The sequence below is a fragment of the Mobula birostris genome, assembly GCF_030028105.1.
Source record: "Mobula birostris isolate sMobBir1 chromosome 1 unlocalized genomic scaffold, sMobBir1.hap1 SUPER_1_unloc_1, whole genome shotgun sequence".
NCBI classification, from domain to species: domain Eukaryota; kingdom Metazoa; phylum Chordata; class Chondrichthyes; order Myliobatiformes; family Myliobatidae; genus Mobula; species Mobula birostris.
The window spans coordinates 887,094-901,928 of NW_027274035.1; the positions used below are offsets into that span (position 1 = coordinate 887,094).

Consider the following 14,835-nt stretch of genomic DNA (forward strand, 5'->3'; position numbering starts at 1 on the left):
CTGACGATTGTCTTATAAAGCCTCAGCATTATCTCTTTGCTTTTATATTCTATTCCCTTTCAAATAAATGGCAACATTTGCATTTGCCTTCTTTATCACAGACTTGACCTGTCAGTAAACTTTTTGGAAGTCTTGCCTGAAGACTCCTTAGTCCCTCTGCACCTCTGATGTTTGAATATTCTCCCCATTAAAATAATAGCCTGCACTATTGTTCCTTTTACCAAAATGCATTGTTATACATTTCCCAACATTCTTCCAATTTATCTAAGTCCTTGTACACTAAGTAGTCTAAAGGCTATTTGGTGTCAGTCAAATGTTGTCTTTTCAGGAACAACTACCCATGACTCTTGGGTAATGTTGGCTGTTCATTTGTGGAATACCAGGTTGTACCGAGCCTGGAGCCACCTTGTCAAATTAAAAGTATTGTTTTATTTTGTTATGTCATAGAAGGAGGCCATTCTGCCCATCAAATCTATGCTAGATCTCACAGCAATCCTATCATAACCTATTCTGTCACACTTTCCCCTCTTCCCACCCCTCTTCTGCTCCAATTTTTCCCATCGGCTACTAGCCCTGGGGAAAATCATGATGGCCAATTAACTTAATAACCAGCAAGTCTTTGGGATGCTGAGGAAAGTGGAGCATCCTTGACGAACCCACAGAATCATAGGGGGAACACTCAAACTCCAATCGGATGGCACCAGTCAGAATCGAACCCCAGTAATTAGAGATGTGAGAGTTAGCATCAGAGAGAATGTTACTGGTGAGAAAGCGTTGCTTAATAGCTCTATCAGCAATATCTTTTCATTCAGAGTAGTATTTGGTGATGTATATGTACTTTGATAATGTACTTTAAACTTTTTAAAACGCTCACTGTGTTTTTCTCTTTCCCAGCTAATGAATTGGGCCATTGAGCATGGTTCAAACTACAGCATTAATGCTGCATCTCTCCAATACAACTGAAGCACAGTTAACAATTAGTTAAACTTGCCCATGCATGTTTAGATTTTTCAGACTTTTTTTTGCATGGGAGGTTGATGAGAATGCAAGTTTATATGGCAGAACAAGTGAAATCAGATACTTGAGAAAACAAGTCAAGCAAATGTTATCTCCTGAGAGAATCTGACTGAAGAATTGTGAAACTTACGGAATTGATAAACTAAGTTCAAAGTAAATTGATTATCAAAGTACATGTATGTTACCACATACTATCTTGAGATTCATTTTCTTGCAAGCCTTTACAGGAAAATAGAAACACAATAACATTCTACATAAATATACGCCATTATGCAAAAGAAGACAAACTGTTCAAATTAAAAAATAATACTGAGAACATGAGTTGTAAAGAGTCCTTGAAAGTGAGTCTGTAAGATGTGGAATCAGTTCAGTGTTGAGGTGAGTGAAGTTATCCATGCCATTTCTGGAGTCTGATGGTTGTAGGGTAATAACTGTTCCCAGACCTGGTGGGTGTGGGACCGAAGGCTCCTGTACCTCTTTCCCAATGGTAGTAGCGAGAAGAGAGCATAGCCTGAATGGTCATCTACTTGCGTTGCAAGCACATAGAAATGGAGATGAAGTGAAAGTTTGGATTAAGAGATAGACAAAGATAAAAATATTTCAGGAGTTTTGAAAATTGTCCCTTATCAATTAATTTCTGAAAGAATGAGAATCTATACTTGTGATTGTTTGAAGAGCCATCCAGATTGATAAGCACATACATAAATGACCATGATTCAGGATATGGACTTGGAAATAATGGGTCAGATTTATTTTCTTTGTATCTGCCTTGCTAGTAATGTAATTTCATACTGGTTAGTGGTGAGGCAGACAACAACATGCTTCCATTTTTCTAAAGCTAATAACAGAGCAACATAAACGTCTGTGCTTAAACTTACATCTTCCACTTACTGAATTTGCTGGGCCATTTGTGCCATGAGCACAAAATCATGTCTTTAAAAACAAATTCCAGCTCACTAAAAGTTCACATTACAAAAATTTACAGTATGAATATAGTATGAAAGTAGAAAATCCAGTTATCCAATGTTTAAAACTGTATTCCTTTGAGACCTGATAGGAAAAAATGATTCATCCACAGCTGACAAGAGAAGTTAAACATAGTGTTAAATCAAAGGAAGAGATTTATGAAATTACCAGAAATAGCAGTAGGCCTGAGGATTGGGAGCACTTTAGATCTCTTCAATTTCTTGGTTCACCTCTGCTAAGAAAAGGGTAATATGCAGTGTTGGAGTAGATTAGTGAGAAACTTAAACCTGGATTATATGAACTTCAGTCAGTGTGCAGTTGTGTGCATAAAAAAAGTTGCCCGAAACATCAAAGGCATAGAAAGAGGGAGGAACTAAGGAATAAGTAATTCTAGAGTTTATTGTTGAACTTGTTGGCTGATAAAGTTCAAGGAGCAGATGATCAATGTCCCAATATTTTCTGCTTTAGTTTTGTAAGTTTTGTCATGACCTGTTAGAAACAATAAAGATTGTGAGTAGGGCTGGCAAAAATGTATTGAATACCTTCCTCTCCATGAAATGCTAATTATGCTGCTTTTATTTTGATTCAAGCTGTCCATTGGATTTTGTTGCAAAGAAACATCAATCTTTTAGAAAATTTATTTAGTAAAATCATCAGTTATGTTCCACTTTTCATCATTTGATTTGGAAAAATCCTTTATTTATCAAAAATTTAATTTGAAAGATACAGCAAATTTAAGTTAGTAAAACAAATATTATAATGCTCAGCCACATGTCAATAATTTCCACTCTGTCATATGTTAATTTTATTGAGCATTGTGTATTCTATGTAATAAATCTGTTGACTCGTCTTTGGATGGAAGCAGTGGCCACACCAGCTCCAACCAATGGTGAAATTTCTTGTCCTGTTCATCTTTTCTATGACCCTAAAACACTGCTGAACATTAAGAACACTAAAATCTGCAAGTTTACCTTGCTAGTGAGAGGAATATGAAGGTGCTGCGCAATTATGAGCTAACACGGGGAGTGGGCTCTCATTCTATGCTGCAGTCTACTACAGCTACTCGAAAAAGTGGTGTGCTTGAATGCAGAAGTGTGGTAAGGGCAGTGGTATTAAAGCGAGACTTGAAACAGATCCCTGCCGGCTTGATTCTACTCGCTAACTTCTGAAAATAAACTGGATTGTCTGCCTGAACCAGCGGGGGGCCATTGCATACTCACCTTGACAGAGTAGTCATATCTTAAAGACTGCATTCCAGACTCAGGATCATTGGGGTCTCCCTCTCTCCCCCCCCCCCCCCATTTGTGATATTTACTAGAAGCATTGCAGATGAAGGGCCCAAAGCATTGTTACCGATCCCTACCATCCATCCCACTATCTCTTTGACCCACTACTGTCAGGACTAGGACTGGCAGACTGGGTAACAGCAGCAGCTTCCCTCTGGCTGTAAGACTAAGGAATACCCTGCCACCACTGAGGTCTCATCACTGGGACAGTGAGCTGTTTATTTGTGTTATGTTTTACTACACACATTTGGATTTGTATTTTATTAACTTAGAGTATAAATATTGTGGTTTATGTGCTGTGTTTGATGTGTTGTCTGAGTGCATTGTGGTCCAGGGGAACATTGTTTCATTTGGTTGTATATGTGCACAGTCAGATGACATTAAACTTGAACTTGATAGATAATTTTATTGAACATAGTGTATTCATGAAGTAAACGTGTTGACAGATCTTTGGAGTTAGTCTTTGTGGTAAAAGTATAAGCAATTATTTTGCAGAAATTAGTTTCTATTTATATTACAGAATTCTACTATTCTTTTGGCTTGGCAAGTGTTTTTTTTGCATTATTCAATGATGGCAATTAAAATGGACTCCCATGCTAACTAAGAATATATACTAATGGTAAAACTGTATTTTAATTCTGTGTCGGTCAATTCATTATTGATGACTTCTTTTGTCTGAATTTCAGCTTGCTAAAAATCTGCCTCCTCGAACTGTTGGCTACCCGTGGACTCTAATTTACAGCACTTCAAAGCATGGCATGAGTCTGAAGACACTGTACCGTAGTATGACAGGTGTCGATACACCAATGCTGCTAGTTATTAAAGACAGCGATGGCCAGGTACAGCAAAGACATTTAAAAGACAGAGGTAACACACATCAAAGTCGCTGGTGAACGCAGCTGGCCAGGCAGCATCTCTTGGAAGAGGTACAGCCGACGTTTCAGGCCAAGACCCTTCATCAGGACTGTCCTGACGAAGGGTCTCGGCCTGAAACGTCGATTGTACCTCTTCCGAGAGACGCTGCCTGGCCTGCTACGTTCACCAGCGACTTTGATGTGTGTTGCTTGAATTTCCAGCATCTGCAGAATTCCTGTTGTTTGCGTTTTAAAAGGCAGATGTGTTACTTTTATGTCATACATGAAAAAATATACTGTTAACTTTGCACAAAGGTAGTATTTCAAAACAGTAAAATATACACATTCCTATAGTATTTCACTCTGCCTTGCTGATTTTCAGAATTTTGACATTTTTTAAATTTCAGTTGGGTGGTGCTTTGGTACTATGAGTGTTGTCACTTGATAGGTTGTATGATATTTCAAGCCATGACGGCTGGCTTTGTTCCCCATTGCTGTACAGACCCTTCCATCTACTCCACCTCAACAACTTGCATTCAGTTGTGGAACATAAAACTGCTGGAGGAACTCGGTCTGTTGTGTTTCCACTCAGTTTTGGGCTTGTGAATTACTGTACTGGGAGTCTCAGAAGTTAATAGCATCAGCAGCCTATGAGTATAACTTGTTTACAATTTTGGTAGTTTAAGAAATATTCAAATTAATTTCTATTATCCTGTTCTATGCCCACAGCTATTTGGTGCACTAGCATCAGAGCCATTTAAAGTTAGCGATTGTTTTTATGGCACAGGGGAGACGTTCCTTTTCACATTTTATCCAGAATTTAAGGTAAGAAAACAAATTGATCAGATCCACTTCCCAGTTTTAAATGTTGTTACTTAATAACAATATAAACAGTGCAGCCAAATTTTTGAAGTACTGGAATATTTGTATTTAACAAACAGTTGAAATTAAGTGATTTGAACAAAAAGAGTTGACTGTAGTAAGTGATTAGAACAATTGTAATGGTGTTGACATTTTGATTAAGAAAAATAAATTCAATTGAATCTTTTACAAATAATTTTAATGTCAATCACATGTAGCACTCAATATTGATCAAGGGTATAAAATGTGATTGCATTGAAATTTCAGACAAGTGATTTGAAAGAACGAGCTTTGTTTTCCAACCTTTTTCTTATTGCAACCTTTTTACAACTCCAACAATAATGCAATTGTTATACGTACATGTCATAAATATGTATTGATATATATCAATGGTCTTTAAATTTCAAATGAACGGATTCTGTTTTGATATTTGTGGCTGATCCAGTTGAGTTTCTGGTCAATGTGACTCTTAGGATCGCTGGAGAATTAACATACATGAGCATAGACCAGAAATTGTGCCTTAATGCAACATCACATGTGAACAAGTACTACCTAGATGTCGAGGCCATTTAAGAGTTAACCACATGGAGTGGCTCATTGAGTAGACACGTGCTGTTTAAGTGGCGGTATATTAGCTACCCTGCCAATTTAGGGGTGAGGGGGTGGGTTATATATTTTATGCCAACAAACATTTGCCCAGTTAGTGGCTATTTTGCTGCATATGGTTTCTGAATGTATGCTGGCAGCATATATGCAGAAAGGAAAGCCCTTTGCATCCTCTACTGTTGGCACCAGTGATCTGCCTGTATGTCCAAAATAGGGCAGCACAGTTGCATAGTGGTTAGCAGAATGCTTTCCAGTAAAGATGACCATGGTTCAATTCCAGCTGCTGCCTGTAAGGAGTACATTCTCCCCCGACCATGTGGGTTTCCCCTCTCAATCCAAAGACGTACCTGTTGGTAGGTTTCTTGGTCATTTTCAATTGTCCAGTGACTAGGCTATGATTAATTTGGGGGATTGCTGGGCAGTGTGGCTCAAAGGTCTGGAAGGGCCTGTTCCACACTGTATCTCAATAAATAAATAAAATTATTTTTGTGAAGATAGGAATAGCAGTCAATGGATCAAGTGCTGGTAACTGGGATTAATATGTTTGGGTACTTGATGGTTGGTATGGACAGGGTTTCTGTGCTGTTAAACTCAATGATTTTGCTATAACCCATTTGCTTCATGTTCAGAGTTGCTCCCATTCAGCAAATAGTGCTAGACAAATCACACCATGGAACCTACCTCAATTCCACTTATCTTTGAATTCACTGAACAGTGGAGGATGGAAATTGTGACTTGAGATCGATCCTTTTTATGCTGTGCTTTGGTTAGATTTTAAATGGATATCTGATGAAACGTGTCTAGTAATTTTTTTGAAAAAGTGACGTTCCTAGGGGAAAATATCTTCACTGTTAAGCCCACAAGAGGAGAGGCTGTACTTGATCAGGTATTGGGAAATGAACCTGGTCAGCTGTCGGATCTCTCAGTGGGAGAGCATTTTGGAGATAGTGATCACAATTTTATCTCCTTTACCATGCATTGGAGAGGGATAGGAACAGACAAGTTAGGAAAGTGTTTAATTGGAGTAAGGGGCTATATGAGGCTATCAGGCAGTAACTTGGAAACATAAATTGGGAATGGATGTTCTCAGGGAAATGTACGGAAGAAATGTGGCAGATGTTCAGGGGGTATTTGCATGGAGTTCTGCATAGGTACGTTCCAATGAGACAGGTAAAGGATGGTAGGGTACAGGAACCATGGTGTACAAAGGCTGTTGGAAATCTAGTCATGAAGAAAAGAAAAGCTTACGAAAGGTTCAAAAAAACTAGGTAATGATAGAGATCTAGAAGATTATAAGGCAAGCAGGAAGGAGCTTAAGAATGAAATTAGGAGAGCCAGAAGGGGCCATGAGAAGGCCTTGGCACCTCAAGGCACTCTACAAGTATGTGGAGAGCAAGAGGATAAGACGTGAGAGAATAGGACCAATCATGTGTGACAGTGGAAAAATGTGTATAGAACTGGAGGAGATAGCAGAGGTACTTCATGAGTACTTTGCTCAGTATTCACTACAGAAAAGCGATTGTAGGGATGACTTACAGCGGACGGAAAAGCTTGAGCATGTACATATTAAGAAAGAGGATATACTGGAGCTTTTGGAAAGCATCAAGTTAGATAAGTCACTGGGACCGGATGAGATGTACCCCAGGCTACTGTGGGAAGCGAGGGAGGAGATTGCTGAGCCTCTGGCGATGATCTTTGCATCATCAATGAGGACGGAGGATTGGAGGGTTGCGGATGTTGTTCCATTATTCAAGAAAGGGAGTAGAGATAGCTCAAGAAATTATAGACCAGTGAGTCTTATACTTAAGTGGTTGGTAAGTTGATGGAGAAGATCCTGAGAGGCAGGATTTATGACCATTTGGAGAGGCATAGTATGATTAGGAATAGTCGGCATGGCTTTGTCAAAGGTAGGTCGTGCTTTACGAGCCTGATTGAATTTTTTGAGGATGTGACTAAACACATTGATGAAGGTAGAGCAGTAGATGTAGTGTATATGGATTTCAGCAAGGCATTTGACAGGGTACTCTATGCAAGGCTTATTGAGAAAGTAAAGAGGCATGGGATCCAAGGGAACATTGCTTTGTGGATCCAGAACTGGCTTGCCCACAGAAGGCAAAGAGTGGTTGTAGACGGGTCATATACTGCATGGAGGTCGGTAACCAGTCGTGTGCCTCAGGGATCTGTTCTGGGACCCCTACTCTTCATAATTTTTATACATGACCTGGATGAGGAAGTGGAGGAATGGGTTAGTAAATTTGCTGATGACACAAAAGTTGGGGGTGTTGTGGATAGTATGGAGGGCTGTCAGAGGTTACAACAGGACATTGATAGGATGCAAAAGTGGGCTGAGAAGTGGCAGATGGAGTTCAACCCAGATAAGTGGGAGGTGGTTCATTTTGGTAGGTCAAGTATGATGTCAGAATATAGTATTAATAATAAGACTCCCGGCAGTGTGGAGGATCAGAGGATCTTGGGGTCCGAGTCCATAGGACTCTCAAAGCTGTTATGCAGGTTGACTCTGTGGTTAAGAAAGCATATGGTGTATTGGCCTTCATTAATCGTGGGATTGAGTTTAAGAGCCAAAATGTAATGTTACAGCTATATAGGACCCTGGTCAGACCCCACTTGGAGTACTCTGCTCAGTTCTGGTCGCCTCACTGCAGGAAGGATGTGGAAACCATAGAAAGGATGCAGAGGAGATTTACAAGGATGTTGCCTGGATTGGGCAGCATGTCTTATGAGAGTAGGTTGAGTAAACTCGTCTTTTTTTCCTTGGAGCGACGGAGGATGAGAGGTGGACCTGATAAAGGTGTACAAGATGATAGGCATTGATCGTGTGGATAGTCAGAGGCTATTTCCCAGGGCTGAAATGGCTAGTACACAAGGGCACAGTTTTAAGATGCTTGGAAGTAGGTACAGAGGAGATGTCAGGGGTAGTTTTTTACGCAGAGAGTGGTGAGTACATGGAATGGCCTGTCGGTGACGATAGTGAAGGCAGATACAATAGGGTCTTTTAATAGACTGCTGGACAGGTACATGGAGCTCAAAAAAACAGAGAGCTGTGGGTAACCCTCGGTAATTTCTAAGATAAAGACATGTTTGGCATAGCTTTGTGGGCCAAAGTGCCTGTATTGTGCTGTAGGTTTTCTATGTTTCTATGTTATTGTTCATTAATCTTTAGATCCATGTATTAATGCTGAGCAGCTTTTGAACAATAAGTAACAAAAGCTGAATATTTTTCAGATCTTCAAATGGACAGGCGATAATATGTTCTTCATCAAAGGAGATATGGATTCCTTGGCTTTCGGTGGCGGAGGGTAAATCTCCTTTAATAGTTTTAGCACCTTGGGTGACTGTACAGATAGGAGGCTGTTCCCTATTAGTAAGAAATCTTGCTAATAATCTTCACAAAGGATTTTATGGGATGGCAGATTTTACAAAAAGTATTTTATCTTATAACAATGCCATTAGAAAAGTAACTATAAGCTGTTCCATATGCACAGTTAAATTGATTCATCAAAATTTTAAAGCATATGGCAATGAATTTGTTTTGGAACATGGGTATTATTATACAGGCCACAAGAAGATCAATGCAAGAGGATGGGCTGTTAATCTGGTTTGATGAAATTTTCCTCAAGCACAGGGAAATTCTGTTTGTGTGGGGCATCTCTCAATGTAGAAGGCTGACCCTCATCACTATCTCAAGTCTATGTCATGAATACATTCACACTTTTTAGTTGTCATTCTTAAAACACTAACTTTTAGCAAATTGGTTCAGCAAGTTACATGTTTAGGAGCAGCCTCTCAGATTTCTTAAATATTCCTTTCAGATGAAAAATTTTGTCAATGAAAAATTGCTGCTTACAACATTACATTTATGATACCTGTTGTCTATCAACATTTGCTAATAAATTTCAGTTTTCTAACTTAAAAAGTTACTTTGTCACTTTTGATCTACTCACATGCATGTAAAAAGCTCAACAAAATCATGCATCCTTATTACCAGTGCCTTATAAAGCCTCAACATTACATCCTTGCTTTTATATTCTAGTCCTCGAAATGAATGCTAACATTGCATTTGCCTTCCTCGCCACCAACTCAAGCTGCAAATTAACCTTTTGGGGACTCCTGCACGAGGACTCCCAAGTCTCTTTGCACCTTGGATTTTTGAATTTTCTCCCTGTTTAGAAAATAGTCTATGCTTATATTCTTTCTACTAAAGTGCATGACAATACACTTCCTGATACCTGCTCCATCTGCCACTTCTTTACCCATTTTCCTTGTATGCCTAAGTCCTGCAGCTTCTCTGCTTCAGCACAGCCTATCCCTCCACCTATCTTTGTATCATCTGCGAACTTGACCACAAAGCTGCAATGTTTGAATATGACCATTGGGTCACAATTCCTCACCCAATTACAGCTAAAGATGCACAAGGATTAAGCTTTGCTACTCAGTTTCCCACAAAAAAATAGTTGTGGAAGTGGTTTATTTACAAATTCAATTTTAGATAAAAGCTATATTAATACTTAATTATTTAAATTTCTTTATTTGAACTTGTATAAAAGGGCACAAAACATTTTTATTGTTCTATTAATTTCTCATTCCTTCATGTTGTGTTCAGTGATGGTTATATTTTGCTATGCCATTTATGTAGTACAGCATTAAATCAGACGTTTGCAGTGTTGGATTACTGCCAGGGGTTATGCACCCTGTATACACCTTTATCTTCCCTTAACGGCCTATCTTTCTACTTCATTTTCATTCCTGTTCATTGCTAGCTTATCCTTTAAATCTTAGCTTTAATTTTTCCAGCTGTTGGCCATTTCCACATTTCCTACAGATGTTCTCTTGAATTCCTTATGTATTTTTAAATGTTTGACCCTGTCTCCAATTGTACCATCCTCTTATTCACTCCCCCATGTCCCACCAACCCAGTGGAAACATCTAGCATCTTCCCCCCTCTCTAACTATTCAGATTAATTCTTTGTAGTAGAATATCTGGTGCATGGAACAATCTAATTTCCCCACGATTGGGTCTGGGATCTATTCCTCCCCAGTGGTTCCCCCACCATGTTGCCATCAACTCCCCCTCTGTTTTCTACCACTCCCACATACCAGGGGCAATTTACAGTGACCTATAAGTATGAAGGATCAACTTGTTTATCATATACATTTACATGTATTAGGAATTTACTATTGTGTATTGGCCTGACGTACAATAAAGACAGCATTCAATTATAAAGAATTATATAAGAAATAAACTTGGAGGTTAAACTACAGATATGGAATAAAATATGCACAAAAAACATAAATGATAGCATTATAAAAGCAAAAGTGGTTTAAAGCATTTGCAGTGCAGTGACTGGGGGGCGGGGGGTGTGGTTAACTGCCTGTGGGAAGAAACATTTGCAAAAGCATGAAATTTTTGCTTTTGCCCTATAGCACTTTCCAGAAGAGAGCCTTTGAAAAAAGTAGTTTGCAGGGTGGGTAGGGTCTGCACTGATTTTCCTGCCCCTGTCTCTGTCCTGGACACATACGAGGCCTGCCGTGATGGTAGACTGCAGCCAGTGACTTTTTCTGTTGACCTGACAGTCCAGCACCCACCAAGCTGCATATTTTTTTTAAGAATTGGAAGGAAATCAAAGAAGCAAAGGAGTAACCCATGTGCTTACAGGGAGTGGGCAAACCCCACGCATACTGGAGATCAGGATTGAACCTGGGTTGTTGCTACTACAAGGCTACAGCTCAATCAGCTGTGCCATTATGTAGCTGCCTCCTTTCCTAATTAACCATAATCTATGTTCTCAGATAATCTGGGATTTTTCTGGAGTAAAGACTTGATTGAACTAACATCAGTATGTTTCTGTTCAACTTCCCCTACAATGAATTCAATGTGTTCTTTGCAGAGGAGAAATTGGACTGTGGTTGGATGGAGATCTGTACCATGGGCGTAGCCATGCTTGTAAAACATTTGACAATCGCATCCTTTCAAAGAAAGAAGATTTCTATGTACAGGACATTGAAATATGGGCTTTTGAGTGAAAAATACTTTGCATAAGCACTAAAGAGATTAAAGTCTCTCACGAATGTCGGACCCCAAAACCCACGTGTATCAGTACAGCAAAGCTGAGTCTCGGCATATCAAGACTGACACTTGCTCCCTCATTCCTGTCTTCAGTAGAGCAACCCAGCCACTTTTGTTAAAAGGTTAATAGAGTGCAATTGCTTTAAGTGTTGAAGCTTATTGAACATAACTGAAGTGTTGATGTCACAGTTGTCTGATATATAACATACTTAAATTCTAAACACCAGCCTTTGGGTTTTCTTGAGTTAATTTGATTTCAGTTTGATGGCACATCAGACTGAATCCTGACTTGCTGCAATCAGATACATGATCAGGTCAAAACCAAGCAAATAAATATTAATAGCTCATGGATGTAAATCAAATGGAACTTGGTTTTGACAGGGTAAAACTGTTCCTCATGTGTTACTTCAAGTTTAGGATAGACACTGTAAACATTTTGGGTTTGGTGACAAAAGAAGCTCGGATTGCTCCACATGTTCAACTATTTTTAAACAATATTGCAGTCGTGTTGCAAAACTAATGAAAAAGAAGAAATGTGTCAAGAAATTTAAAATCCTCATGTCAGCAAAATGTTACAGGTTTGTCTAATTCTGCGAAGATGGAGTGTATTTAATATTTATTGGGCAAGCTATATCCATCCTACTATTGAGCTTCATAGCACACTAAACTCCCAAGCACATACAGAGTACTCATAGTTGTGCTGTCTGTCAAGGTGTGTACATTGTGACTGCAACTAATACCACAGGATAGTGTAGGCACTGTTGAGAGTAGGATCATTTTTTTAGATTTGTGAAATTTGCAGATTAGTGGTGACCTCAAACAACCTTGGCCAGCAATGTTTCACAGTAATTTCTGGCCCTGTCAAAGCAAATGCATAGAGCCAGCAGTAGATTAACAGTCTCAGAAAGCAAAGGTTTCTCTGTATTTAGTCAAGTTTGAAACCTGTTTTTTGAAAAATAGAAATATTTATGTTTTGGGCGTGATGGTGACTTCTAGTGCTGAAAATCCAGCTGTTCCAAATGCATTGTATATTAACCTGTAAATTAAAGTAAAATATACTCTGTACTGCAGCTTAGAAAACTGGAAATGGTGAATTGATTATAATGTTTTGAATTACAATAGAAATTAACTCAGGCCATTTAATTTCATTGGCTTTAGTTGCAGCCAATTCTTTAGTACATTTCCAAATATAAGTTTTTGGATTGTTGGAAGAGAGTTTGCTGCTACAGTTCAAAAAGGCATATTTTCTGAACTATGTTTATGCTGAATGTGAAAAATACATTAATTTGCTCTGTTTTTGCCTAATGTACTGTAACTTTGATAGGATGTGGCCTGACTGTTTACAGATTTTTTTTCAAATTGAATTACAAAATAAATATAGCAGCTTTTCTTCCCCTTCAGTCTTCCACAGCAGTATTATTGTCTTTGTGGAGTTGCCGCTACCTATATAAAAAAATATATTTAAAAGTCCTAGAATTATCACAGTACTGCAATGTAATGGTGATGTATAGTAGAATAAATTATTGGAACCATTTATCCTTGTCTGAATTCATTTGGTTTCATCAAATTATACAATACAGGTGGTCAGTCCACCATAATGTGTGCCAGAGTTTGCAAGTGTTAATGGGTTTCTCACACAGTTTTTCAATGTTTCCCACCAAGTACAAGTGCATTTCCTTTTGAAAGTGATTATTAAATCCTTTTTAGATGGTACATTCAAAGTTATAACATCACTGTAAAAAAAAATGAAATAAAAGAATCTTTCTTTTCTAGATCTTTTGACCTTTATTTTAAATCTGTGTCCTTTAATTATTGATGTTCCTGATATTAAAATAGTTGCTCATTTTGAATATGTACTATTTCTCCCCTTAATCTCTCCGCTGTAAGACCATTCCCCAAATTCTCTACTCTTTACCTGACAGTAACTCAGTTTTTATCATAGATCATGAAAATTAAAAAAGAGATTGCAGATGCTGGAAGACTAGCAGGTCCGACTTTGATGAAGTGACATCTACCTGAAATTGAAGTTAGCTGCAGAGAATTGTAAAATTATTCTGCTTCATCATGGATACTAGCCTCCGTATTATCCAAGACATCTTCAAGGAGTGGTACCTCAGAAAGGCAGCGTCCATCATTAAGGACCCCCACCACCCTCTTCTCATGGTTACCATCAGGAAGGAGGTACAGGAGCCTGAAGGAGCACACTCAACGTTTCAGGAACAGCTTCGTCTTATGTGCCATCTGATTTCAGAATGGGCATTTAACCCATGAACACTACGTATATGTTTACTGTAATTCACAGTTTTTTCTCTCTATTAGCATTGTACTGCTACCACAGAGTTCAATTTCACAATGATGATATTAAACCTGATAACGATTCTGATTTTGTGTAGACGTCTACTGCAGATGCCAGACCATAGAAGGTCAGACTAGAGTGTTTTAACTTGTTGTACTATTGTGAAATCAATGATGAGCTGTTCAGAACCACTGGTGAATATATTGTACTCTCTTTCCCAGAAAACTCATTGCTTTGCTGCTACATTGCATTGTGCTCTGTTGTTTGAATGTCTGAATGCCCCTCAGCCGTTGCTATTGCATCTGCCTCCACCAGTTCCCCGGCAGCATATTCGAGGCTTCTAGCATTCTCTGGGTAAAAATTTACCTTGCAAGTCTCCTTTAAACATTCCTTTCTCAGCTTAAATCTATTTTCTTAACTTTCACTGTATACCTAAATCCATAAAACCTAGTTGAGTCAGGTAAACCTTTCTGAGGAGAGAACTCTCCAATTTTTATGTTATTTTTAATCCCTGGCAATAGCAGTTGAGCCATACAAAATATGAATCTAGTCCCACAATTCCTAATTTATACCCAAAGTAAGTTCAATGACTTAATTTCACATAGTGAACTGTACTGACTTGACCTCATGCCACAGTCATTTGACAATAGTTTAAAAGATGATTAGATGAGTTCAAATGTTTAGGAAATCTTGTTAAACAAGATAACTCAACTGTTTCTCTGACAGTCATGTAGTTCAGAAACAGGTCATTTGGCCAAATGGATGATGCAACCTTCAAATCTATTTACACTAATCCTGTATTAACGTCATTTTCTCTCACAGTACAGCACAGGAACAAACACTTCATGATGTTGTACAGAACTA

The 14,835-nt window shown here is 38.5% G+C and overlaps 1 protein-coding gene across 2 annotated transcripts in view; it reads left to right on the forward strand.

Annotated features, from left to right (window-relative positions):
* Nucleotides 1-13,407, forward strand: part of oxr1a (oxidation resistance 1a) — a 536,209-nt gene extending 522,802 nt beyond the window's left edge. For both annotated transcript variants that reach the window (XM_072249890.1, XM_072249891.1), the window contains 4 exons: nt 3,956-4,108; nt 4,853-4,948; nt 8,834-8,907; nt 11,497-13,407. In XM_072249890.1, the coding sequence (XP_072105991.1) occupies nt 3,956-4,108; nt 4,853-4,948; nt 8,834-8,907; nt 11,497-11,632 (459 nt within the window). In that variant the 3' untranslated portion in view covers nt 11,633-13,407. The remainder of the gene's footprint in view (nt 1-3,955; nt 4,109-4,852; nt 4,949-8,833; nt 8,908-11,496) is intronic.
* The last annotated feature ends 1,428 nt before the right edge of the window (nt 13,408-14,835 follow it).